This window comes from Vidua macroura, chromosome 18 (genome assembly GCF_024509145.1).
Source record: "Vidua macroura isolate BioBank_ID:100142 chromosome 18, ASM2450914v1, whole genome shotgun sequence".
NCBI classification, from domain to species: domain Eukaryota; kingdom Metazoa; phylum Chordata; class Aves; order Passeriformes; family Viduidae; genus Vidua; species Vidua macroura.
In genome coordinates this window covers 13,994,086-14,020,472 of record NC_071588.1, presented here as the reverse complement: position 1 = coordinate 14,020,472, position 26,387 = coordinate 13,994,086, and the positions used below count along the sequence as shown (strand labels likewise).

Sequence of the window (26,387 nt, the reverse complement as noted above, 5' to 3'; positions counted from 1 at the left end):
AGTGCCCATCGGTGGGGACAAAATGGCTTTAGAGTGATCCTGTTTGAAGAGCCTGGAGCTGCTGCTGGGTTGGTGCTGGGAAGTGAAGTATCCTGCTGCCCTGCTTACCTACAAGTCCATGCTGGAGGTCCCTGAAGCCCAGATCCTCAGGGAAAGTACCCAGAACAACACTTGTTGGATTCAGCATCACAAAACCTGCTCTGTGGGCACGGTGTTGAGAGGTGCCTGGGTGGCACTGCCATGATGCCATCAGGGATGAGGCTGGCACCTGGATGCTGTGGGCAGGCTCAGCCTCACCTCAACGTCCTCACCTTCAGCTCCTGACTTAAAAAAACAGGTAAGTACATAAGTGTTTGTGTATATGTACATTACTATATACATAAAATGACAGAAGTGTATAAATCTATGTTATAGATTTGGAAGTATGTGTACCATGTACTGTGGGAGCATATAGGAGATTGTAAGTGTCTATATATGAAAATAAATATAGAAATAGAAAAACATTTACTCCTGGAGTGTATAGGAGCGCATACAAAGACATTTTTATATTATATTGTGTAAATATATATATATAAATTATATATAATATACACTCCTATACATTCCAGGAAAAAAAATTTATATATATATATATATAAAATGTATATTGACATATAAAAATCATGTATATCATATATACACATATTTGTGTGTGTGTGCATATACTCCTGGAGTTTGTATTTTTATCAATGTCCTGTGTTTTGTGGCATCTTGGGCACAGGGTGCAGAGACAAACCACTCCCCACCCCGCTGCCCCATGTTCTCATGAGGGAAAAGGCTGCAAATACCAACCCAGAGGCTCCACCATCCCACGACAAAGCTGCGGTAGCTGGATCAAGGTGTCCGTGCCATGCCATGGCTGTTGGTGCAGGGTCCCAGAGCCACCACCCATGCTCACAGGGAGCCCTGGGGTGCAGCTTTCTCCTTCCTGCTGGATGCTGATGCTGGAGCTGCCATCCCGCAGGAGCACAGTGCCCGTCCTTGGCTCTGCAGGTTCGTGCTACCTGCATCAGGAGCTGGTGGGCACCGGGAGAGCACAACAGCAGCAGCTGATGGCCTGCAAAAGGCTTCTATTTCTTGTCACTGAAACACCACCAGAGCCCTCCTCAAACACCAACTGTCCCCAAGAGAGGTTGATGAGGTTGCTGATGGCTGTGGTGAGGAATGGGAAATGATTGTGGTAGTGTTGCAGCTCTTTGGGGTCTCAGCTGGTGTGATCCACACAGCCTGGCAGTGGAGAGCCCAGTGCCAGCTGGATGGTGGCTGCACGAGGACATCATCCATGAGGCCTGGGGACATCTCAGTGTCCCCAGCGTGGCCATCCCTGGAGCCAAGTGTCTGGGGGAGGCAGTCAGGACTCTACATCCACTCTGTGAGGCAAAGAAGGAAATGGCCATTTCCCCATGTATAATGTAGCCAGAGGAAGTGTCAGCTGCATATGTATTTGTATTCCTATAATCCTAATGGAGCTGCCCAAACCCCTTCACAATCCCCTCATCCAGAATGAAATTCCCTCTGACACTGCCGTCCCCCTTCCTAGTGAACAGTGAGAGAGAAATTTCCTATATAGTTTTGAGAGCTCTGGGTTGTCTCCTGTGTGTTTCGTTCTCATTGGAGTTTCCCTTCTGAGTTTATTTTTGGTAGGGCCTGAAACAGGAAATGAATTGTTGGCAGCAGGCTGGCTTTTATTGCTGCTCGCTGGCCAAGCCAAAAACATGTGCTGTTGTCCAACCCAACAGCTCCTTCTCTGCTTTGGGAAATCAGGAGGAAATGGGAGGAAGATCAGTGTTGCAGTGTTTGTGGAGGATTGGCCAAAAGTGTCACTGTGCTCCTCTGATCCCGTGGATGATATGCTGGTAGAACGGAGGCTGCTGGCTCCATCACAGCCACTCGCACAACTTCTCTTCAGCCATAAGTCACCACGTTGGCACCAAAAGCCCTACTTGTCTATTGGGGAAGCTGGATCCTGCTCTGTCTCCAGGGAAGCAGAACACCTGATTTCTTGACATTATGACTGGGTTCAGCTGGTTTTTCCTGGAGGTCAAAGTTTTCTGCCTGCCCAAAACAGCCCTGAAAAAGCAGCTCAGAACAGCAAATATGTATAATTTCCTGGCAGAACTCACAGCTGCAGGAAAATTATTTGATGGTTTTCAGCCTCTACTGATTTGTGAACCCCTGAACAAGACCTCCTTACTGGTGTCTATCATGGGGAGCTGTCAGTCAGGGATATCCAACATGCAGTGGTGGGAAGAAAGCCTGCAGAATGCCTGGAAAAGAGATTCATTAGCCCTTCCTGATACTGAGGTGTGGCAATGCCTCATCCATGTCCTTCACATGGATGGCATCATAGGACATTAAGGGAAGAGTCTGAGCTGGAAGGACACTGTTAAAAAGACCCTGGAAGCAGCAGAGAACCTCAGGGTGGACATCAGCTTGTTGTTTTTCCTCAGAGTAAGGCAAAGCCCATAGTGGGAGCTGCTGGGAAGGGCACAGGCAGACGTCTGAAGGAAGTGTCCACATGCGGTCTCCTAGCTCAAGAGGGTTGTGAAGAAACTGGAGAGGCCTGGACAAGGGATATCAACATGCTCATGGAGCTGGCACACATTGCACCAGGAGGAGGGGGCAGGGCTGGGCTGAGGGTAGGATTCTGAGAACAGTCAGTGACTAAGGTCACAGAATCACAGAATATCCTGAGCTGAAGGGACCCACAAGGACCATCCAGTGCAGTTCCTGGCTCTGCACAGACACCCCAACAATCCCACCCTCTGCATCCCTGGCAGCGCTGTCCAAATGCTCCTGTGCCTTTGGCAGCCTTGGGGCTAGGACCATTCCCTGGGGAGCCTGGGCAGTGCCCAGCACCCTCTTGGGGTGTTAATCCCTGTTAATCAGCTTAAATTTCCCCTAACATAGCTTCATGATGAAGTTGAACCCTTCTTGGTGGTGCTGAATGATGCAATGGGATAAACAGTCACCAACTGAAGCTTGGAAGATTCAGGTTCAATCTTGGAATAAAATTCTTTCCCAGGAGAGTGATCCTGACGTGACGGTTGGCCTGGAGCCTCTGGTGACCTGCCCGCCTGTCTGTGACACGGGATTTTTGCATTTATCCGTAGGCTGCTCACTTGCAGGCTCTCCTCTGGCTGGCTCGGACTGTGATCAGAGCCCATGGATGGACTTATGCCTGGGTGGTCCTCAGCTGTGCCAGGATAGCCTGAGGACCAGGGAGAGCTTACAGTGCCCAGATTTACTGAGGCACCAGCCCCAGCTTTGCTGCCTGCATGAGCAAGAAAGTGACCCAAGAGAAGGCTGGGGCAATTCCCAAATTCATCTTCCTGAGCCACCGTCATGAGCATCACAAGTGGCTCCGCTGAGTGCTCTTCAGCACTGACATGAAGAGATGTGTGTAAGGACCATGTGGTGTCTGTGACAAACCTTGCCTCTTAAACTGTATTTAATGTTGCACTTTTATTGCCTGGTTCAACTCCTTTACTTCTCTTTTACTAACCCGTGAGTAGTTATTAATCTGAGTGTCTTGGAAGCCTCTTCAGTTTGTCCAACAACAGCCTCCGTGGTGGAAAGAGGGGCTTGGATGCCATCCCAGGTCTCATGGATTCAGTGTCTCAATTTTTCTATTGATTTTCTCTGTTTTGTATCTGGTGACATTAAGAGCTCATTCATCCACTCCTTTTTCTGCACTGTGTGATGTCTCAGGACTAGTTTCAACCACTTTCCTTCATCTTCCCAAATAAAATCTGAAGGAAAGGGGAGGGAGAGTGAAGGAACTCTGAAAGGTGACCAGGAGCCTGTGAAGCAACACTGTGATGTCATTCTTCAGCTTTGTGTTATGTGATGATGCTTCTCCAGCCAGTGTCAGGTACTGTGCTGGCTCCAGCTACACAAAGCTGAGCCATGCCCAGCTGTGGGCCAGAGCCCCATCCTCTCTTGAGTGCTGTGCTGGGCTGGTTGCAGTCCTGGTTCCATGTGGTCTCATCCCATTCTGGTGTTCACCAGCTGCCTCCATCACCTCTGAGATTGCTGTGGTTGACCTTTTGGTCTGGTGGTCTTCTGGGACATCAACCCCCACTGTGGGAACAGCTCAGGATAGCTCAGTGGTGGGCACCAATGCTCCCGGCTGCCCTGGAAGCAGACAGCCCCAATTCTAATGTCAGGGAGAGTCCTGCTTAGGAATCTTGGGCAGAAGCTGTGTGGGAGAAGCCTCAGCTTCTGGGCTGCCCCTGGGCTTGTCCCAGCCTTGTCCTCTGGCAGCATCCTGCCTGGGGCTGTGTGAAGACTCCAAATGCTGACAGGGCTAGCAGCCCCTGGGCAGGAGGTTACTCCCATGCTCCCCCACATTTGTGTCCCAATACCCTGAGCACCCAGGGGTGGGCTCTCTTTGATCAGTAGCCAGAGCTCTCTTGAACCTCAAGGTCTGACCCAGGCTACACTGAGGAGTGTCTGACCAGGGGACCAGTAAGCCATTGGGACAGTGCTGGATACTGGGGGAAGAGAAGCTCCTCACCTTGTCCTCAGGGCTCATCTCTGATGCCAGGTGAGCATGTGTAGCAGCAGCCCTAGTGGGGACCTGCCTTCCACCCTGTGTGCTGCTTGTTACCACCTGCCTGTACTGCTGCAATGTCATCCATCTCTGCACTGCATCCCACTCAGGACCAGGAAGCACCCAAGCAAGGCTGGGCATGTTGCCTGCCCACGGGAAGGCAGGGATAGATGGCACCCAGCTACGGAAGAAATACATTTTTATTAGGAAAGCGCTCTGCAGAGGTGCCAGGCTCTCTCATACCAAACTAATCCCTCCAACTCCAGTGGATGGGATGCAGGAACCCGAAGGGCGTCCACCTCCATCCATAAATAGTGCTTCCTCCTGGCCAGGAGCAGCGCCGGGGCGGAGGGGAGGGAAGGTGGCATCGGTCGAAACCAGCTCGACCCCACTCCGGCATGCACCGGCAGTGGAGAGCTGTGCCTGGAGGGCGCCGGGGCAGGGGAGCTGCTGCCAGTGATGGATGTGGGGCACATCTCTGGCATTGCCCAGGGCACTGAGCAGCAGCAGCTCCCTCCCTCTCCCGTGCTCTGCGACCCCGAGAGACCAGAGTGGAGCACGGGAAGCGAGCGGCTCGGTTACTGCAGAATATACCGTGGACACGTCTAGTACAACAAGCGCTGCTTATGCGGTCAATAATACTGCTACAAAAAAAGTGTGTGTGTGTGGGGGGGTATGCCACACACAGAGCACAGAGCCCCCTGGGGTGGCAGCTGGGCTGGCTCCTTGCGGTCCCGCCCTGCGTGGAGAGGGAGGGTGAGCTGAGACCCGGGCAGAGAGCAGGAGTAGGGCACAGATGAAGGGACCGGGGTCCTAGGGCAGGGGGGACTAAGGCAGAAAGGGGGATGAGTGAGGTGGAGGGGGATAAAGGGAGGATCAAGGCTTTTCCAGTGCCCCCAGCCCAGTCCAGGCCCCCACGTTCGCTGGTTGTGCTGGCGAATGTCCTTCTTCCCGGTATGCGGCCGGTGCGGGGCCAGTGCCCGGTTCCTGGTCACTGCACTGCCTGAGCAGGCACAGCAGCTGCCCTGGGCGGCTCCAGGCTCGCTTCCCGGCTCTTCTTCCTGGGAGGCTTCTTAATGGGGGTTTTCTTGGCTGTCTGCTCAGTGGGGAGAGTCTGATCCTGCCCGCTGCCGGCACTTGGCTTCTCCATCCACTTGGGCTCCCTGGCTGCCGTCTCGGCCGCCGCAGGGATCAGTTTTTGCAGATGGGGAGAGGTGGGCAGCAAGGGTTTGCTGGTCTTCTGGCCGCCGGCGGCCGCCGAGCGCTTGGCTTTCTGTGGAGGGGTGGGCTTCTCCCGCTGGGCACCGACCCCGTTTGCCCGGATGCCTCCGTCCCCCTTGTTGAGGCTCTGAGTCTTTTCCTTCAGTTGGGCGGCCAGCTCGGAGGCCAGCTGGGGATGCAGCGGCTCGGAGCGGGGCTTGCTGGTGCTGGGGCTACAAGGAGCATCCCTGGTGTCCCCAGCCCGCCGCTCCGGCTGGAAGGCGCCCATCTTTCGGAAGGCATTCTGCACCGCCCCATTGATGGTCTCCATCGGCTCCGAGCCAGCTTTGCTCCTCTGCTTGGGTTTGGAGGGTGACTGCGGCTCCCTGCTAAGGCTGGATTTGCCCTCGGGGACGCCGGGGTCCTTCGGTTGCTTCTGCGCTTTCTCCTTGCTGCGGGCGCCGCCCTTCTCCTCCACTCTGCCATGCACGTTGGCCGACGTCTCGCTCGGACTTCTCTTCCTCTTGGCCAAGCCCTGGCCTTGCTCGGGGCTGCCGGACCGGGCAGCCACCTGCTCTGGGGACTGGCTGGGTGCCGGCAGCGAGTTGGACTGGCTAGAGTTGTACCTGCCATGGATCCAGGAGACTTTGGGCTTCGTGGCCGGGTCTGGAGGACGGGGCTTGGTCCTTTCCGGGGATGGCGGCTTCTCGGGGCTGTGGGGCTCTGCAGTGGCATCCTCCTCCTCCTTGGACTGCTTGGAGAGGCGGGCGACCCTGGCGTAGAGCGCGGTGCCGGCCGACCCCGAGCCGCAGGAGGAGCGTTCGCTGTCTGAGGACTTGAGCAGAGGGGTCTCACTGCTGTCAGTCGGGAAGGCTCTGACAGAGCCCGTCTCCTTCAGGAACATGTATTCTCCTGCATCCTCCCCGCTGATTGGCGCCACCAGCTTGTCCCCGGGGCTGGCAGGTGTCCCTCGGTCCCTGCTGTCACCCATGCTCTCTGTGGGAAGAGAGCACAGCAGTGTCAGGTGGGACGTGCCTGAGGAGGGGAAGGACTGAGATGTTCCTGCAGAACAGTGTCCTACCAGTTAGGTTCCCAGTCAGAGATCTCCTGGCTCTTAACCCTGGAGCAGCAAATGCTGGAGGAGGGAGCTCTGAAACCGTATGGGAGGCATGACTGGAACCTGCACTCCTTCCTGGGGCACCAGGAACCAGGGTTGCATGGTCCCCACCATGCAAGAGTGACATCTCTCCATAGAGCAGACCCCTGGTATTGTCCCCAAAGTCCCCTGGGGCTACACCCTGCTCACCTTCATGGGGGACACAGTACACAGGTCCCTCGTCCGTGGTGTCAAAGGAGGAGAAGGAGCCACGGGATGACCAGGATGGGGAAGGCTGCTCCACTACAGAGGGTGGCTCGATGAAGCTGCAGTTCAGGGTGTTTTCCAGGTCATGGTGGGCCACTGTGAGGGCAAGGAACTGTTGTCAGTGCCTGTTCTGCTGAACCCCCCAGTCCCCACTGTCAGCCAGGAGGGTGGGAGGCTGCACAGTTCCCACTGCCCAGCTTCCTGCTGGGTGTCAGGGACAGGGACAGCATCCAAGGCACGGGGACACTTCTTGCTGCACAGTCCCACCAGATCCCTCAGTCAAGTGGCCACAAAAGCCATCAACCAGCAGTGGTGGTGACCAGTATCCCCCATGCTTGGGCTGTGGGCAGCAGAGTCTTTTCAAGCCTCACACTTCCATCTATCTCCGGCTCCAGCTGTCCAAATTGAGGGTGAATGTGGTGGAGGGACAAGCCAGACAAACCCTGGGTCCCATGAGGACTTGAGGAGTGTCTTGGTAGTCACCCATGATCTGCGCAACCTGGCACAGCCACCCTGCAAAGAGGGTCCTGGCACTGTGACTGTCCTCTTCCTAGGGAAAAAATTAGCTGCTGGCTTTAATTCCACTAATTCCCACTTCAGCATCACTGACTGCATTTCCTTTTCCATGTGCTTTTGCACATGGATGCAGGATGATCAAAGGAAGCCTGCAGCAGGGGGATGTGTACATTTTCCCTATTCTGCCATTTTTCAATCCCTTTGCCAGCTTCTTCCTTCCTGAAGCTGAGTAGGAGTATCCCTCCCTTCATGCCCTGGAACTGCCCCTCTGCCAAGGGGCCACCCACAGAGAAACCAAGTGGAAGAGAGAAACCACCAGAGGAAAAATGGTGTTAATAAAACAAAATAGAGAAGATGAACAGTTGTCTGGGCTGGAGTGCCTTTTTTTTCAGCTTGATGATTTTTAAGGCTTTTTTCTGCGTAAGCTCATGTCCCAACGCATCCTGAGGGGCTTCCCCAGGTGCCCACAGCTTCAGCAGCCTCCTCGGGTAGCCACAGAACTGAGGCAGCACCCAGCTGGGAGGAGGGACCAATCCTCCCAGCGAGCCATGCAGGAGTAGATGCACTTGTCCCCATCCCTTTCCACTGGCTTTTGTCCCCTGGGACAGTGACAATCTGCCTTCAAAGCAGGGCAGAGCATTGCTTTGGATGAAGGGCTGCAAAAGGGTGGTCCCAGAGGCTGCTGAGCATTGCCCAGGCTCCCCAGGGAATGGGCAGCCCCAAGGCTGCCAGTGCTCTCAGGCACAGGGTGGGACTGTTGGGGTGTCTGTGCAGGGCCAGGAGCTGCACTGATGATCCCTGTGGGTCCCTCCCAGCTCAGGTTATTCTGTGATTCTACGAAAACCCCATGAACAGAGAGGGTCCCAGCTGTACGTGGGTATTTCCAGGTATTTTTAACCTTTGACTGAACATCCCAGCTGCATCCCAGTCATGCTGCAATTGCCTGCCTGGACTGTTTGAATCTTGCAACACATCCCTGATTTACAATAAAATAACTTTTAGTGCAATTGGGATGCCCACTGGAATGTTTATCCTTTATTAGGGAATCTGGCTTCAGACATGTAGGGCTGTTAAAATGACAGCAGTGCTACACACTCACCCTTGCATAGTTCGGCTTCTTGGAGCAAGGAAAAAAAAAACCTAAGCAGAGATATTTAAAGAGCAAATGGCCCAGAGAGGGGGAAGCAGCAGCTCCAACATGGTTTTCCTTGTAATAAAAACCAAAAAGAGAAAATTAAAAGCAGACGTCTGGAAGCGGATAAAGGAGATGCTTCCTGAGAGGAGGCATGACGAGCGGCTGGGACTCACAGCCACAAGGCAACTCCGGGACTCCAGTGAGACCCAGGACACAGCCAGATTATAAAATAAGGATATGTAGTGCACCTGGAAGTTTTGGGAGGCTTGGGGGCTCCAGCATGGTTGCCAGGGATTTTTCTTCCCTGGCTGTTGGGGCTGAGAGAAATGTGGATGCTTCCCACATATCCCTACCTCTCACTGCTCCCCAAAATTTTCTGGAGCCACAGCATCAGAATAACAATCCCAGCCCTGCCTGCACAGTGGCCAGTTGGTCTCAAGACTGGGATGAGGCAGAAAAGAGCAGCAAAGAACCATGAGAGAGGGATCCCAGAGTCCTCCTGGCCACCCCCTCCCAACTCATCCCAAGCTCCCCATGATCAGCATCACCCTTGGGGCTGGTTGAGCTTTGCTGCTTGTGGAGGAAACGTGGCGGGGTGCCGGGCTCAAGTTAGCTCTGGCATCTTCAGGCTGACATGAGCAAATCCCATATACAGGCGTACCCAAATGCTGGCCCTATGGCTGCTGCTGTGAGCCCAGGGTGTGGCCCTGCAGGCTGCCAGCTCAGGTGCAATCCCTGGGGAGATGCTGTGGATCCAGAACTGGTGCCAAGACTGGGGAGGAACCTGAGGCTCCAGGCACCTGATGAGCTTTAGTGGGGCTTCAAGATCTGCAGTCCCACCTGGGAATGTTCTACCATGGGTAGGCTTGTGCTCACTGGTGTTTGAGGCTAGAAGAGAAAACCCAACCTGGTGTCAGGAAACACATGGCCAAGACTATGGACAGATCCAGAGTGACCACTGCCCGGGCATCAGCCAGCAGCAGTTTCACTGTGACATCCCCACAAGGTCCTGAGCACCTCCAGCACTCACTTGACCCTTGGGATGGGGCACTTCAGCAACTCTGGGACCCCCCTGCTGGGGCAGGACCAGCGTGGGTAACAAATGGCCTCTGCAGGTGGATACTGCCTGGTGTGGCTTCCACAGCACCAGGTGTGGTCATGATGTGGCACCCTGGTCACTGGGCATCAGGGAGACAGCTACTATAGGCAACCCAGCAGGGCACTGTCACCCTGGGGCCCCCAGACCCAGTGGGGGCTGGAGGCACTGCCAGACCTCATGTCAGTGGGACTGGGAGCTGCTGGAGCCTACATGGGCTCCACTGTGCCAGATAAGGCAAGCCCTGACCAAAGCCTTTCCCTCCAGGGAGATGCCAGCTCAACTCTGTGACAGACTCCAGGAACAGCCCCAGCCCTGCTGGGACCCAAGACCATCCTGAGCACCCTCAGCCTTTCACGGGGCCACTGCTGCCCTGTGTACACAGAGCAGCTGGACTGCTGCCAGCTGCCTGCAGGCAGCCCCCCTTGCCCTCACTGCACACAGGCACCCTCTGTCCTCTCCTCCCCAAGCCCTTCCCTGGCCCCTTCCACAAACACAGCCTGTATGATCCTCTGTTATCCTTGCAGCAGGAACATTCCTTGGGCCCCAGCACACCCTGCTCCAGGTAGGGCTTTGCTGTACCCCATGTGGTGAGGGGTTATCCTCCCACCTTGGGTGCTGAAGGTAGTGCATGGTGTGCAGGGATGGGGGTCACCTCTGTGTCCTGCCTGGGATGAGGGACTTAGCCTCACACTGAGCCACCGTGTGCCAGGATGTGGCTGCTCAGGGCATTTCATCAGCATGCCATGCCCAGTGAGGTGCTGGGCTCAGGAAGGGGGCTGGGGTTGAAGTGCATCCCAGCACAGGCTGGGGATTGCTGCCTTCACACAAAGTTTAGTCAGCGGGGTTGCAGCAGATCCCCAGCTCTCCATGCTGGGAAGAGTTGCAAGGAGAGTTCAGAGAGTGCAAGGGACAGCATTCCCCAGCTGCTGGATGCAGGAGGTCCCAAACAGCCCGGACAATGCCAGGTCAGGGGCTTTGCCAGATATGAGCAGCTCCCTACAAGCCAGTTCTGTGTCTGGTCTGAGTGGGAAGCTCAACCCAAATCTCTGTCCCTCCATCCTCAACTCTGCTGCACATGGCAGGAGGGAGGGCATCTGCCCAGATGCTCTGGCTCCTGGGGTTACTTCAGGACCAAAAGCACTAAAAAGGCATCTTGCTGAGTGAAAGGGACCATTCCTCTCCAGGGGAACCTCAGGAGAATAAACCCGAAAGTACCTCATCAAAGCTCCAGAACAAGGTACAACCTTTGCATCCTCACAAAGCAAAATGTGCTTGGAGATCTAGAAGCTGCAGACAGAAAGGGCTGAGCTCCTGTGAGCCAGTCAGCTCACACCAACCACTGAAATGCTCCCAGTGATCTGTGTGCTCCTGTCACTGCCCTGCCATGCTCACCGCCCTGCTTTGGGGCTGCAAAGGGTGCTCTGAGCCACACATACTGCCCTGACAGGAGTAAAACCTGGCTCTCTGCACCTTCCCCAAACCCCAGCGCCTTACCCATGACCTTGGGCAGCTTCTGGCGGCGAAGGGGGATGCGTGGGAGCTTCATCCCGATCCGACTGAACCGCCCACACAAACGTCTTGGAGGCTTCTTGGCTGCTGCTGGGTCCTGGCTGGAGCTGCAGAAAAGGTAATGGCACTATCAGAGGCACTGCTCCCCTCCCGTTGTGGGGCCAGCCTGCATGGGCAACAGAGAGAGGCAGCAGCTCAGAGGTGCTGCAAGTGCAAAGGTGTTCTGGAGTGATAATGGGGCGGATGAAAAGCAGGGGTGTGCCCAGGCTGAAAGAGTTGAGGACCCACAAAGGCTGCTGCCAGCCCCAGGAACCCGCTTGCACCACACCAGGATGTAGAGCAGTGCCAGGGAATGGTGGGAAGGATGGATGCAACCACGGCCATTGGCACTGCAGTCCCAAAATGCCTGCAATACCTGGTCAAGACCCCAAATCTTTAAAAAAAAAAAAAAAATCATCCCAATCCAAAGCCAAACATGTGGCTTCTCTTTATTTGCTTTATGGTTTTGAAGCCTCCTGGGGCCACATTTTCAAGCAATTTTCCACAGCCACAGGAGTGAGTGGCTTTGTGAGCTGACTCAAGGGAACCTGTGCCATGCCCACCACTCCCTGCAAGGGAGTGCACTGCAACAGCTCCATGGGTCACCCAGCAGTCTGGGGACATCCTGGGAGAGAGGAAACTGTCTGGAGCCATTCCCCCTCTCCCTGGGCCATTCCTCACTTGATGGGTTTGTGCTTTATCTGCAAGATTATTACCTGCAGCCTGCAGGCTCTCCAAGCCAGCTGTGACTGGCTGTGATTGAGCTCGCAGGGCTGCAAGGGGAGGCTTCTGAAAAATTCCTCTGCAGTGGCTGGTGGCACGAGGGGGTTTTCTCAACTATGGCTGAACTCCAACAGCCCTCTCATCCCTTGCTGAGCAGCACAAACCTTTCCCCCTGCCTTGGGTCTGTCCCCACTCCTATTTTCATGGTAGGATGTTGACCTGGTGCTTCTAAAACGCTGTCAGCATCCTGACCTTGCTGCAGGAATCCACCCTCCCTGCTCTGATCATCCATCCCCATGTGGGACAGTCAGAATCCCCCCTGTCCCCCAGGCCTCATCCCTTTGCCCAGGGATTTGTTCTGAGGATTTTGGCTGTGTTGTGTAGCCCTTGCTGTATTTCAGGGCCCCCTTTGCAGATCAGCTCCAGACTCTAGTGACTGGAGGGGACTTGGCAGGTTTCCGTGACATTATGGCCCACAAGAGAGAGACAAAATCAGGGAGAGCAGGAAGGTGTTCCCCTGGAAGGGCTCACCCTGAGTACCTCCATCAGCCCTGATGATGCAGCAGGACTGCTCAGACCCTTGTACCCACAAGGTGTCATGTGGGCAGCACAGTTCTGCCTCAGTTTCCCTGCACAACCGCTGCCCCAGCATGGGCTCTGCATCCCCCTGCCAATCCCAGAACCCACTGATCTTCTGCATTCCCAACCTGGTGAGATCCCTCCTGGCCCCAGCACTCACCCACTGGCTTCGTCCTTCTTGCGGCAGACGCAGCAGCAGCAGAGCAGGGAGAGCAGGAGGATGAGCAGCAGCGCCAGGAGGGCCCCTGCCCCGATCACCCCCATCCTCTGGTTGGCCTCTGCAAGGCAGACCCGCGGCTCAGCCCGGGACCAGCCCTGTGCCAGAGCCCAGCCCCGGTGCCTGGCACTCACCCATGTGGCAGGCACCCGTCAGGGGGTCGCAGGCGCCATCGTGGCAGCCACAGACTTCGGCACAGTTGGCTCCGTAGCGTCCAGGAGGGCAAGTCAGGTTACAGCTGGAGGGAAGGGCTGGATGAGAGTAGTGCATCCCCCACCCCAGGCACAACAGTGGGAGCCACTTGGCTGCCACCTTCTCCCAAACCCTCCATGTTCCAGGGAGCACTCCTCCAGCTTGCTTTGACACAGCTCCTCCACACCCTGGGGGAGCCCTTAATCCACAGGGATCTGGAGCCCATCACCCATGCAGTGACTTTGCCCATCACTCAAGGGCTCAAGGGATTCGGCCCAGCTGGATCTCAGACGCTCTTACTGCTCTCTGCATGTCACTTCACCATTAGACACAATAATTAGGAAAGGTCATTGACCCAGCAGTCACATCTAAAGATATCCTGAGGTCACACACAGGGATTCCAGCTCAGCTCTGTGGTGATGTGGCCGTGGCATTCCAAGCCCCACCCCCCACCAGGCAGAGGCACAGTGGCCACAAGCTGGGAAAGTGCCCAGATTGACATTTTTTTTTTGCCTCCAAGAAGGAAAAAAAACAGAGCAGCCCTAAGACCCTTACAGTTTGGTTATGCCTGGTGTCAAATCTCCACTGCTGGTAAAATGACTTCCTGATGGTGTCACAGAGATGATGGGGACACACATAAATGGGCACCAATCCACAAGTCTTAAGGGCTTGAGCGTGGAAAACACGGTGTTAGCGGATCCATCCCAACCTGCCTCCCCAGCCATGGGTCAGGCATCGCAGAGCAGGACCCAGTTGGAGCTGGAAGATGTTGGCAGCGTAGCTGGGCACCAAACCCTTCGCCAGCTGCATCCCAGCTGGATTGGCTGCAGCTGGAAGGAGCCAGTGGGCCCCAGACCAAACCCACTCCCCTGGGGACACAGCTGCCCCCAGCCCTGGGCACTGTGCCCCGAGGCAGCTCAGCCCATTTCACACTCCAACAACTTGCAAAGTGCCACCTTGGCCAAGCCTTGTGCCTGCTGTGTGCCTGTCATGTGCCCATCATGTGCCTGCCAGGATGGGTGCTGAGCTTCTGCGCCTGCTGTGCTGCACTGGGCAGCTAAAGAAGCAGAACAGGAGCAGGGATAATCCCCCAGCAAGGCCAAACCTCTCACTCCACCACTTGGCCCCACAGTTCGGTCCCAGGCTGAGATTTTGGGAGAGCAGAGGAGGGTGATTTTTTCCAGGAGAGTCCTGACACTTCTGGGAAAGACAGAGAAGATAAAGCACTTTGTGCACACATAAATATTTTAGCAGCTGCTCCTTTAGCCTCCTCCTGACACAGAGCTGAGAGGACATGCTGTATGGCAAGGATGTTGCTTGTGCTTTCATTGCAGAAATCCTCTTTTTAGCAAAATTTTACCCTGCTGACAAAAACACTGGTTTGGATATAGTCACAGGGATTTGCCTGAGCACCCAGAACGTTCCCGAGCCTGCCTGACTGCACAGCTCAGCTCAAGGTTACAGCACCAAGGCTGCATCCTGAGCATCCCCCATCCCCACCTTCCCAGTGCTGTGCCAGGGTCTCAGAACAGGTTAATCCACACTCTGCCCTCTGGTGCTGTGCTGAAAGCATCACCACACCCCCTGAGGAGCATTCAGACCCTCTCACCTCTGCCTTTGCTACCAAAGATGGCCATGATGCCCAGGCCGGGCATCCTAAACTGGTGCCAGTGTTCAGCAACTGTTCCAGCACCACAAGTGGTTGGCAAAGCCCCATAATAACACCTCCCAAAATGCAAATGCTCCCTGTTTTTATACGCTGAGTGAAATGTCTGCGTGGGCAAGATGCCAGCTCCAAATCCCCATCCTTGCTGTCACCCTCTGTTAATTGCTAGGAAAACCTGAGTACCACGCAGCAAGACCTGGGAGAGCTGTCTGCAAGTCCCAGCTGGGTGGAAAATGCTTTTGTCATATTTTCAAACAACATTTCAGTCCCACGCTGGGAAAAACTACACAGGGATGTGAGCAGACCCTCGATGGCCCTTGTGCCCCTGGAGTGGGGGAAGGAGGAGGCCTGGGGAAGACCCTAGCCAGATGCAGAGCTTTAAGCGGGAGCCCCCCAGGGATGCCATGCCTGCGAGGCTTGGTATTCTGTGATGTGGTTTTCTCTCTGGTTTTGGATAGAAAGTCCACCCTGGACTTAAAAACCCCCACCAAACCACCACTTTTTGTTGATTTGTTATTCCCAAATAGGCCCTTTCCAAAGCACAACACCCTTTGCTGCTCTGTGAGCTTGTCCTTCCCCCTCTGCTCACCAAATTATCCGAACTATCACCCATGAGCGCTTCCACTGCAGGAAACCTCTCAGATGGCAACAGCATAGGGCACAAGGGGGCAGGAGGTGCCTGAGCATCACATGTAGCCATGAGGCGCCCCCAAGCATGCTCACCAGTGCCTCACTTACTATGTGCCGTGGGAGCCGGGGTGGCAGAGGCACTGCCCAGTCTCGAAGTGGCACTGGCCATTGACGCAGTCGTTGCAGACGAAGGCGCAGTTCTCCCCATATGTCCCATTCCGGCACTTGGTTTCACACCTGGGAGGGATGAGGGCAAGCGGCTGGAGCACCCATGGCACTTGGGGACCTCCAGCATCCCTCCACATGCACGGAGACGGTGCTGAATATCACCGTGGTGGCTTGTGGTTTCTGAAGCCAGGAGAGGAGTACAGGGACGGACTGAACCCACTGACACAGCCATGGACCTGGAGGGAGTCTGTGAGACCCCTGCCCTACACCCCTCGAACTCTGGATGCTTGCAGTGGGGCTCAGCTCTCAAGCTGGGATGCTCTTCTGCAAACTCTTGTGCCCAGGATCGGTTCCAGGGCTGCAAAACCCTTCAGTGACCCTGTTCCCTGGGAGAATCAGGGAAGCCAGGCACTGCTCTCCCAGAACCCAGTGCTGCACCCAGCCGCACTCACCGGTCTCCAATCCATCCTGGGTTGCAGTGGGAGCATTTGCCATTGATGTGATTGCAGGTGTGGCCATCCCTGCAGGGGGGACAGAGCTTCTCGCAGCCTTCTCCGTAGAAGCCGGGCGAGCAGGGCTGGTCGCACTTGGTGCCATTCCAGCCCGCCTCACATGTCAGGCAGCGCCCATCGGCCACGGTGCACGGCTGCAGGCTCTTGCACTGCCCACACCTGCAACGAGGGGAACCCATCACCCAGCACCCCCCAAATCCTCCTGCTGCCACCTCCCACCGGCGCTGGATCAGACCCAGCAGGGATGGCCACTCACCGCCTCCTGCAGCCCTGGCCATAGAAGCCGGCTGGGCATGGCTCACGGCAGTACTTGCCCCGGTAGCCCGGCTCGCAGGTACAGGTCCCGTCCACCTGGTTGCACTTGCCCTTGTAGCACTGGCAGTAGCGGTCGCAGCGAGGCCCAAAGGTCCTCTCCCGGCACTGGCAGCGCCCCGTGAACTGCTCGCAGGGCGAGTTGTTGCAGGAGCACTGGTTGTTGCAGCCACGGCCCCACCAGCCAGGCTGGCACAGGCAGTTGCCTGTCTGCTGGTCACACTGGGAGTTGTGGCTGCAGTAGCAGGAGCTGGAGCACTGCGGGCCCCACCAGTTGGGCTCGCAGGTGCATTTGCCCGTCTTCTGGTCGCACTTGCCGTGCTTGCAGAGGCAGATATTCTCGCACTTGGGGCCCCAGCGGTTGAGGTTGCAGGTGCACTGGCCCGTCACATCCTCACACTGCCCATTGGGATGGCAGGTGCACATTTCCTTGCAGTCGGGACCCCAGAACTGCCGGGGACACTCTGTGGGGAGAACCATCAGCCTCACCACTGCCCAAAGGGACAAGCCCACGCCAGATACCAGTGGAGACCTCCAGTCCCAACAGCACCTCCTGACCACAGTCCTCCCTCTCCTCTCCCCAGTGCACTGCATCTAAGAGGAGACCCTGGCAAGGGGACAATGCCCTGGGAAACAGAGCCAGGGGACAGGCAAGGGCAGAGCTAGAGCATTCACAGTTCCATCCCTGATGATCTGCTCTGGAAAGTCACCCCAGGATGAGCCGGGTCCACCCTGGTGTACCCCCTGAGGACACAAAGGCACCCGCCAGTACTCACTGGTGTCGCAGTTGGCACCAAAGTAGCCGTGGCGGCAGCGGCACTCGCCGGGCCTGACGCATACCTCGTTCTCCTTGCAGGTGAAGTTCCCCTCGCACACAGCTGGACAGATGGACAGACAGCAAGCATGAGTACCAGTGCTTGCACCCAAACCCCCCCCCAGCCCCCCCCAGAGCAGAAAAAGGGCTGTGCAGTGACCCTCTGAGTGCTGCTGAGCTGTGGCACTGTGACCATCCTGGCAAGAAGATGCTTGGGCTGGATGGGTCCCTTTCCAGAAAAATTCCACCAGCCTCCTGCCACCCAGCCAAGCCATGTCCCTGCCAGAGGCTGCACCCAGTGGTGCTGTCCCTTGCTCACCTATGCATTGCTAGAGGGGAGAAGAGGACATGGAGTAGAGGGGTTGTGGGCACTGCCACCCCAGCACTGCCTCTCCCACGTGGCCACCTGCCCCCAAAGGCCACCAGCCCCTCTCCTGCTGAGGGGACCTCATCCTGAGACTGATGCCTGGAGCCAGGCAAGCACAGGATGTGATGCAGGCAGCACTTGCAGATCCCACACCACCCTGGACAAGCTTCCTTAGGCACTGGGACAGGGAGAGACAACCACCCATCCCAGCCACCTTACCTGGGAGTTGTTAGACCTATGTTGATGGATATTATAGAAATCCCTAAAATAGACAGATTACACAGGTTAGGAGCAGTGAGTCTAAAGGTTAGAGCAGGTTCGGGGGCAGGAGATGGGAACAGCTCACTGTGGGACCATCCTCCCCCCATTGTCCTGCCAGATCCTATCCTTCTCTCTTCCAAACAGGACACATCCCGTTCCCAAAACATGCAGCGAGTGGTTACAGGGCTCATGCACAGTGGGTTAGTTGGTTATGTGGGCTTTGGTCCCAGCTGCAAAGCGCCACCTCCAGTTCTCCTGGGGTGTGATGAGCCCTGTGGCCAGCTGAGACTGGGGGAACCCCAAAGCAACTGCCTTCACTCTGGTGGCAATGCAGGGAACGATGCTCCCAGGGTTTCATGCTCAGCATCCATGCTGGGCTCACTGTGGTCCCCAGTAAAGAGCTCTGACACCTTTTATGGCCCCAGTCCAAGCTCAGCGGTCTTTGGCAGCCTCAGCAGCCTCTTTCCAGTGAGGCCATGAGAGATCACGTGCCTGGTCTGGGCAGCTTTGGCTTCACTGCTGGCTCTGGCTCAAGTCCCCACGTTGCTGCAGAATCTGTGGGGAATCTCAGTCCCATCCCTGCAGCTGCACCTTCACCCTCGGGGACACTTCACTGTCCCTTAGGACCCCAAGCAGCATCCCCAAGTCCTCAGACCCAGAACTGGCTGGTAAGGAAAGAAACCCCCACAACTCTGTGACCCCTGACACTGGGGCTGAGCACCCATTCCATCCACACAGTGCTGGCCTGGGGCACTGCAGGGAGGCAGGTCCCCAGGACAGGGGGTCCCAGCCACAGGACACATTAAGGTGGCCCCTGACAGTGGTGGTGAGGCTCATTGAAGTGTGGGCAGAGCCCAATGAAGCAAAATGCTGGTGTTTACCTATTAAACACTCGCTCCCTTGTTGCCTCCATCCCAGGCAGCACACGAGAACTGAGGAGCTGCAGGGATAAAAAAAAAGCATCACAAATAGTTAGAACCCTCAGATAGTCCTGAAACTTCCCAAAAACCCACCAGAAGCACTGAAGCCATGGTGGTGAGAGGTCCTGCTGGGGGTTTCTGTACCTCCAAAGGGGAAGGAGAGCTCTTGGCTCCTCCTCCAGCACACAGAGAGTTCATGGATCTGCTGGAGGATCCCATGGATGCTCCACCAGCAATTTAGGTGATGCCAGCAGTAAGAACAGGGCCAGTTTTTTTCCATTAATAAGGAGTGATGAAAAAGCAAAAGTCATGTTTGCAACCTCCACAATAAAAAAAATCCAAAGGACTGGCCACCCCCCCCCCCAAAAAAAAAAAAAAAAAAAAAAAAAAAAAAAAAAAAAAGAGCTGGGAAAAAAGGGAAGGTTCTAAATGTCCCAGGGGAAAACATGATTTGAATTGCAAGCTTGGTACTTTGGTACAAGCCTGGGGATGGAGCCCCAAAGGCAGGTTGGAAGCACCTGGCTGGAATAGCTGGAATACAGCCAGCTCCCAGGGAATGTCCCTATGTACCCTATGTAGAAGCAGGAGGAGGCCAACTGCAGGCAGCTGAAATGTGTCCCTGAGCTCTTGAGAGTCCTGGAGTGCCGCCACCTCCAGGGACTACCAGGCACAGGATCATCAGGCAGGACATTTTTGGCACAAGCTTGATCAGGATGGGGGCTCAGACCTACTCAGAGGCTCAACCAGGGATGCTCAGCTCTCTGCTGGGAAGTGACATGTGGGGACATCTCACCCAGACTTCATCAAAGAACCCTTCCCAGGCAAATATTTGGGGGCTCATGATGCTGCAATTAGGGGTGGGGAGTACACTCCCCATGACCCCACAGAAATCCCTGCTCATCCCTGGAGCCACCCAGTCATCCTTGGGGTGACCCACACTGCCTGGTCCCACAGGTGAGGGAGCAATGCTAGAGGGTCACAAGCAGCCCAGGCGGATGCTGCAGTCAAGGAAAACTTCACCCGGGCTGGTCTGGCGGTGCAGCCTGGAATGCATCTGGCTTTTTTTTTTTTTTTTTTTTTTTCCCTTTCCCTCTTTATATGTAACAAATGCAGAAGAGGAGGAGACAGTGAGGAAGTATTTGCTTGAAACCCAGCGCAGTCACAGGACCATGTCTGGCTGCCAGACCGCCTCATCCATCGGGGCGGGAGCTGCCAGCGGCGCCGCGGCCAAAGTGGGGTCCTGGGGCCGCAGCTCCCTCCCTGGCCCTCAGGGCAGCACCCACGGCCCAGCCAGGAGCACCGTGATCCCCTTGTCGTGGCAGACAGTGAAAAGTTGGAAAGGAGGCAGAAAAGAACCACAAAAATTATTCAAGGCCTGGAAAAAATGCCTTGCAGCCGGAGCCCAAAATAGCTCCATCTATGCAGCCTGCGGAAGCAGCCCCAAGATGCTGCGATGGCAGCAGCACAAACATCCCCCCACAGGGACCCTAGGGCTCAATGGGGGGCTCTGCTCCTGCAGAGCATGTGAGGCGTTAATGGCAAAGGGGGAGCCGACCACCAAATCACCTCCCTGAGAACTGGCCAGGCTGGAGACAAGGTCCTTCTCTGCAAGAGGCTTTGGGCTGTGCCCCCCAAAAAGCTTTGCCAGCTGTGCTGGGATACTCAGGCAGAGGTGGAGAAGGGTCCATGGTGCTCTTGCCCTCCCATGGCATGGCCAAAGCCTCACTGTTGCACCTGGGGTTGCTTTCACCAGTCCAGCCTTTAGAAATTCAGTTTGGTGGCTTTTAGAATGAAACCACCACAGGTCTGTAAGAGGAAACCCTTCCACCTGGGAGACCTGCCTCCAACAGCCCAGCCTGGCCACCAAAACGGGCATCACAGGAAATGTGCCAAAAAGTATCCTTTGTGATGAGCTGATGGTGGAGAGCTGGGAGTTACTGGGACATGGTGGCAGGAGGGAAAAACTGACATGAGCTGGAGGAGGTGAGCGGCACCACAACCACCCCCAGCTGGGAGCCAGCCCACCGCCTCACAGGATTTGAGCTTATCTATTCCCTGATAGCTAATCTCTCCTTCCCGGTGCCTGCCGATGGCCTCCCACACCCTGCTCAGTACCCATCTCATTTGTCAGCAGCTTTGACAACAAATAAACTTGGTCCTGTGGCAAGAGAGGTAGCCAGTATGTGACACTGGGAAACCATTGCTCCCAGAGGGTCCCAGCACAGCCAGCCCACAGAGGGTCAATGCTGGCTGTAGGTCACCAATGCTCATCAGGGTGGGGGACTAAAAGGATTTCATGGCCACAGCTCCTTGACAAAGGGCTTGCTCCATGTGTCCCCTGACCACTGGAAAAGGATAACTGAGAGGTGTATTTAAAAGCTCGCTCCTGACCCACATGGACATGGCACTGCAAACATCCACTCTGCAAATACTCTTTCCTTCAGAGCACTATAAATGCTGGGAAAAAAAAAAAACAATGAAAAGCTGCCTCTGAGCTGTGGCCAGGGCTTGAGACCTCAGCTGATGTGGAGGAAAAGCTGTGTGCAGAGCTAGAGCTGTCACCTGCAGGGACAAGTCCTCCATGCTAGCCCTGCTGCTGACCCATAGCCATGTCCTGCTCATGCTGAGCATCCCTGGGATCTCAGCTAATGATCCCCGGCTTCTCACAGAGGTAGAATATTTTTCTTGTGGATTAGTATCCCACACTGCTCCTGGAAATCACTTTGCCAATGGCTACAGAGAGGCCTCTGAGGCAGGAGGGGTGGCTCCTCAGTCAGACCAGCGTAGCCTGCCCTGAACAATAAGGAGCAGGCTCACATCCCTGGAAGCAGGAACAAGACTCTAGGGTTCAGCTGGGAGCTGGTGCATGTGGTCCCATGTGAGACCACCCAGCTCAGCCCAGTGAATGGAGCTGCAAAGGAGCCCTGCGGACACCCAGCATACTCCTGGTGCTCAGAGAACCACTGACACCCTCCCCATTCCCAGTGCTTCTCCATCCCTGCCTTGCTGCTCCTTCCAAGCATAACCCCAGTGCTAATCTTCCTCTGTGTCACCCATCTCTTGGTGTCACCCAGCTGGCACAATGTTCCTGGGACAACTGGGTCCCAGGCACTGGCACTCCCCAGCTGATGCCAGCTGCAGCTCCCTGACCCCAGCCTCAGGGTGCAGACAGACAGACAGATATCCCCAGGGCAGGCAGGAATAGGATCATGGGCATAAATAGAAACCCTTCAGGCAGAGAAATAAATCTGAAGACCAGAGATTGGAAAAGAGAGTGTTAGCAAGAGAGCAGGACAGGGTCAAAGCAGTGCCCAGACTGTCACCACTGGCACCTTTGGTTATACCAATGGGAAACCAAATATAAAAGAACTTCAAATTTAAGCACAAGTTGAATTTAGAACACAAAACCCCAAAGAGCCCCAAATATACCCTTTTCTTCTGCCCTAAATTATTCCTTGAATTTCTACCTGGGAGGTCTTAAGAAGTCACACAGTCCTGAGCCCTCTGAAACCTATGGTGGCATCTCCACAGGATGTCTGGGTGGGCTTTGCAGAGGTAAGGGTCCAACAAGCTCCAACAGCCTTGGGTGGAGGACATAGGGACCTCCTCCCAAGGCCACCTTCAGTCCCACTGCCCCTGGCCCCAGGATCTGCAGCACCAGGGCCTTGGGGCCACTGGGGTGGGTTAGGATGGTAACATATGGGGGGGTCCTCCCTGTCCATTGTACACAGCAGTGATGGGGGTGGGTGCCAAGTGAGTGGGTGGAGAGGGAAGAAGGGTTTGCAGAAGGGTGAGGGATAGAAAATCATGCAAACATCATCTGAGCTTCCTAGGAACTGTCTCTGCCCCACCATCCCCAGCTCCTAGGCTGCCTGGAAGCCCCAGTCCTGCCAGAGGATGGACACAGCCAACCCACTCAACAGCCAGTGCCTCTTGCATAGCCCATGGCACCCACGGGTGGCACAGTGAGGGAGTCTGAGCCCTGTGGTGCTGGTGCAGCACCTCCCCCACCTTCATCCAGTGGGGATGAGTGGGTCCTTCTGCACAGGGGAGAAGCCAGACACCTCATCCCCAGCACATGGGGCAGCACACAAGGAACAGGGTGGAGACACTACTCAAGTTCCCTCTGCCAGCCCAAGATGAGGTGGCAGCTTTGCTGTGCAGATGATGGGCAGCTGAGGAGGGACGGCTCCTTGCTGTCAAGGAACAGCTCCGGTGGGAGCTGCGGCCTCTCTGGCTCTTGAAATGCCTCCTTAGGAAACTCCGCCTGTAATTTGAGGAGGGGGCACCAGCGCCCTGTGGCCCTGCTGAATGGAGCCATTATGCGGCCCCTCTCGCTCGAAGCACATGTTTTCCTTGTGGACTAGTCTGACCTCACAGGCAAGATGTAAAGGTGCATTTATGGCCTGCCCCCCCCATCGAGCGCAGGGGATCCAGCTCTCCCTGGTGGGAAGCAGCGGCTGTGGGCTCTCTCTCCTCTTGCTGGGGCCAGCCTGGCCCAGGAGCCTGGGCAGACCAAGCCTGAGTGCTGCAGAGAAGCTCGGCTGAGGTGATGCTCTGCAAAGGGACCTGTGGGACACGCTGGGAGCCAGGACAAGTCAGTGCCACCTCCTGAGACCCTGCCCCCAGCTAAGTAGGCAGGATATGACCTCCAGGACAGCTAGACAGTGCCAGCACCCACTTTCTGAAGCCAAGCACGAGGGTCCTGGGGCTGCCAACCCCACAATCCCCAGCAGCCTGGGGCATCTTCACCATGATACCCAGAGCATCCTGTATCCCACCAGCCCAGGGTCAGCAGGGCAACCCGATCCCCGGAGGCACCCAGGACAGGCTCCCCAGCGCAGATTCTGCCCCAGGGATGGAGGCTTGCCCTGCGTCCCTCTCACGACTCCATCCCCAGAGACACCCAAACCCAGCTCCCTACAAGAGAACCGGCCCCGGGCATCCAGGACTGGCTCCGGAGGCATCCAAGACCGGTTCCCCAGAGCCCCCCGGGGATCAGGACCAGCTTCCACGTCCCTGGCCCCGCTCGGGCTCAGCTCCTCACGCTCTCCCCGCCGCCGACTCCCCCCGCCTCAGCCGCGCACAGGACGGACTTTGTCTTGGAAGGCGCCCAGCGCCGCGGCTGCCCGGGATGGGGGATGGACCGGCGAACCCGTCCCGTCCCGTCCCGTGGCCCCGGCCCCGGCTCGGCGCTGGGGGTCTCGTCCCGCCCCGCACACCTGCCCGCCCCCGCTCCTACCCGCCGGCCCTGCAGACGTTCCTGCCGCGGGGGCTCAGCTCCTGGGCGGCTCCGCGGCTCAGCACCGACAGCAGCAGCAGCGGCAGCAGCGCGGCCCCGGCCCAGGCGTGGCGGGGCGGCCGCAGTCCGCGGGCCGCCATCAGCGGCGGAGCGACGGGGCCCAGCCGGACCCGGCACAGCCCCTCCAGGGCCGGGCGCTGCGCCCCCGCCCCGGCTCCGCCGCTCCCGGTCCCCGCCCGCCCCCGTCCCCGCCGGTCTCCGCTGCCGCTCGGCGGGCGGAAGCCGCGCTGCGATCGCTCCGCCGCCGCCTCCCCCGCGCCCCTCTCTGCAGCGGCGGGAGGGGCTCCGCCGCCAGCCAGGAAATTCCGCATTGGTTCCCCTGACGGCGGGCCAGGCTCCGGGGGCTGCTGCCGCCGCCGCCCCGGCCCCGGGCAGCGCCGCCCCGACGGCCCCGAGAGGCTCCACCGGGTGGGCAGCGCCGCCGAAATCGGGGAGGGTCCCCGAGGGGGAATGGGAGGACGCGGAGTCCTGTCTTCCAGCGCAGCCCGGGGGTTCCAGCAGCTCCCGGGAGTCCTGGGAGTCCAGTGGCTCGGGGTGTGGAGCCACTGGAACCGCGAACCGATAGCACTGGGGATCGGCTGTCACGGCGGTTTGGAAGCCTCAGAGTCCGGGAGTCCCCAGCAGTCTGATGGTCCCCGGGCTCTGGCTATCCCGGGATCCAGCAGCTCCAGGGGTTTGACAGCCGAGGGTGAGCTCCGGGTCTTGACTGTCCCGGAGGTCTGGCAGTCCCAGACTCTGGCTGTATCTGGGATCCGGCAGCCTGAGATGCATAACAGCCCTGAGATCTGTCTGACCTGTGATTCCAGTAGCTCCAGGGGTCCCACAGTCCTGGGTGCCCAAAGACCCAAGGGTCAGTCTGTCCTGGCAGTCTGGTGGCCTTCAGGAGCCCCCAAAGTCCCAGTATACACCTGAGCCAGGGATCGAGCAGCTCCAGATGCTGGAGACAGCCCCAGGATCTAGCTTCCCCAAAGATCTGGTAGCCTCAGGTGTGTGACAGCCCCAGTGCCCAGCTGTCCTGCACGTCCAGGAGGTGCCAGATGCCAGTGATCTGGCATCTCTATGTGTCTGGCAGCCTGGACCAATCTGTTGGGAGCCATGCAGGACCCATGGGAGCCAAATGGTGCCTGCAGCAGCAGAGCCAAGGACCCTGTAGAGTGACAGAAAGGCTTCAGAGCAGCCCCACTGTAAGGACACAGCTGGGAATCAGGGGGGACACCCTGGACACCTGCACAAGTCCCACACCTCTAGCATGGTGGGGCAGTCAATAAACCTCCTCAGCCAGACAGTGCAGCAGCACTGAATGGGCCGGGGCTTTCTTGGCCACCATCCTGTGCCAGCTGGATTTTCAGCTTAATGGTCTCTTGCAAGAGATGCCTCAGGGTTCTTTGAGCTCCCAGGACACCCAATAACAGTATGAGGGAAATGTGGATGGGGACATCCTGGCCATCTCCCTTAAGGTAGTGCAAATGCAGCTGGACAGCTGCATGTGTCTCCTGAATGCTGATGGCTTGCACAGAGCTGGAGAAGGTGTACAGACAGTGCATCTCCCAAAGAGTTGCCTCTGAGCACCACACACCTCCAGGGATCTCCTGTGGATGGGGAGCCTCCATCCCTGTAGGCATGAGTTGAGCAGCATCCTTCTGGAGAGGAGCAGGGAGTTCTGAGCACCTTGGGATCCTTGCACCAAGCAGAGAGCAAAGGCATTTGGTGGGTTCTCTCCATCTTCAGTATTGGCAATACTGATGCACATGAAGGCTTCTCTCCTGCTCAGGTGACATCCAACGGAAAGTCTCTGGTGGTCTCACCTGTGGGAATATGACCCTAGGGTAGCAGCCCCTCTCCCCCCTCCTTTTTTCCCTTGCACATTCCGTGTGTTTGGCAGAAGCACCAGGGAGTAGCATCCCTTGCCCATCTCCCCCTGCCTCCACATCCCTGTCCCCCCTGCCCCATTCTGCTCACAGGTGCAGGAATGTGAAGACCATAGAGGCACAAATTGCTTCCTTGGGATGACTCAGCCTCAGGCTGAGCTCGGCATCCCTTTCTGCTGAGGAAAGTGGGATGGGGAGGGTCATCTCCAAAGTTAGGCAGAAATCTGAGCTTGGTGGGGGTGCCACCCCTGGCAGTTCTGCCCACCTTGAGCTGTAGCCTCACTCAGGCTGTTTCCACAGCTTCATTTTCCTGCATTGTGCTGAGCAGCCCTTTGTGCTCTGCTGTCTCAGTCACAATGAGCCAGGGCAAGATCACACTGCCTCACCTTTGCTGTGCTGGT

At 56.7% G+C, this 26,387-nt stretch overlaps 1 protein-coding gene across 4 annotated transcripts; it reads right to left on the bottom strand.

The window, feature by feature from the left end:
• Positions 1–4,776: 4,776 nt before the first annotated feature.
• On the bottom strand, positions 4,777–25,923 carry SCARF2 (scavenger receptor class F member 2). Of its 4 annotated transcripts, XM_053993594.1 has the most exons (12): positions 24,059–24,076; positions 18,778–18,836; positions 17,855–17,897; positions 17,231–17,332; positions 16,399–16,918; positions 16,083–16,301; positions 15,571–15,699; positions 13,109–13,212; positions 12,918–13,035; positions 11,402–11,523; positions 7,101–7,253; positions 4,777–6,790 (listed from the first exon to the last, which is right to left on the bottom strand). In XM_053993594.1, exons 5-12 carry the CDS (start codon positions 16,878–16,880, stop codon positions 5,586–5,588), a joined length of 2,532 nt encoding a protein of 843 aa, XP_053849569.1. In that variant the 5' UTR covers positions 16,881–16,918; positions 17,231–17,332; positions 17,855–17,897; positions 18,778–18,836; positions 24,059–24,076; the 3' UTR covers positions 4,777–5,585. The 4 variants fall into 4 exon arrangements, with proteins under 4 accessions (XP_053849569.1, XP_053849567.1, XP_053849568.1 ...); XM_053993592.1 differs by lacking the exons at positions 17,855–17,897; positions 24,059–24,076 and adding an exon at positions 25,695–25,923; XM_053993593.1 differs by lacking the exon at positions 17,855–17,897 and having other exon boundaries at positions 24,059–24,444.
• Positions 25,924–26,387: the final 464 nt, after the last annotated feature.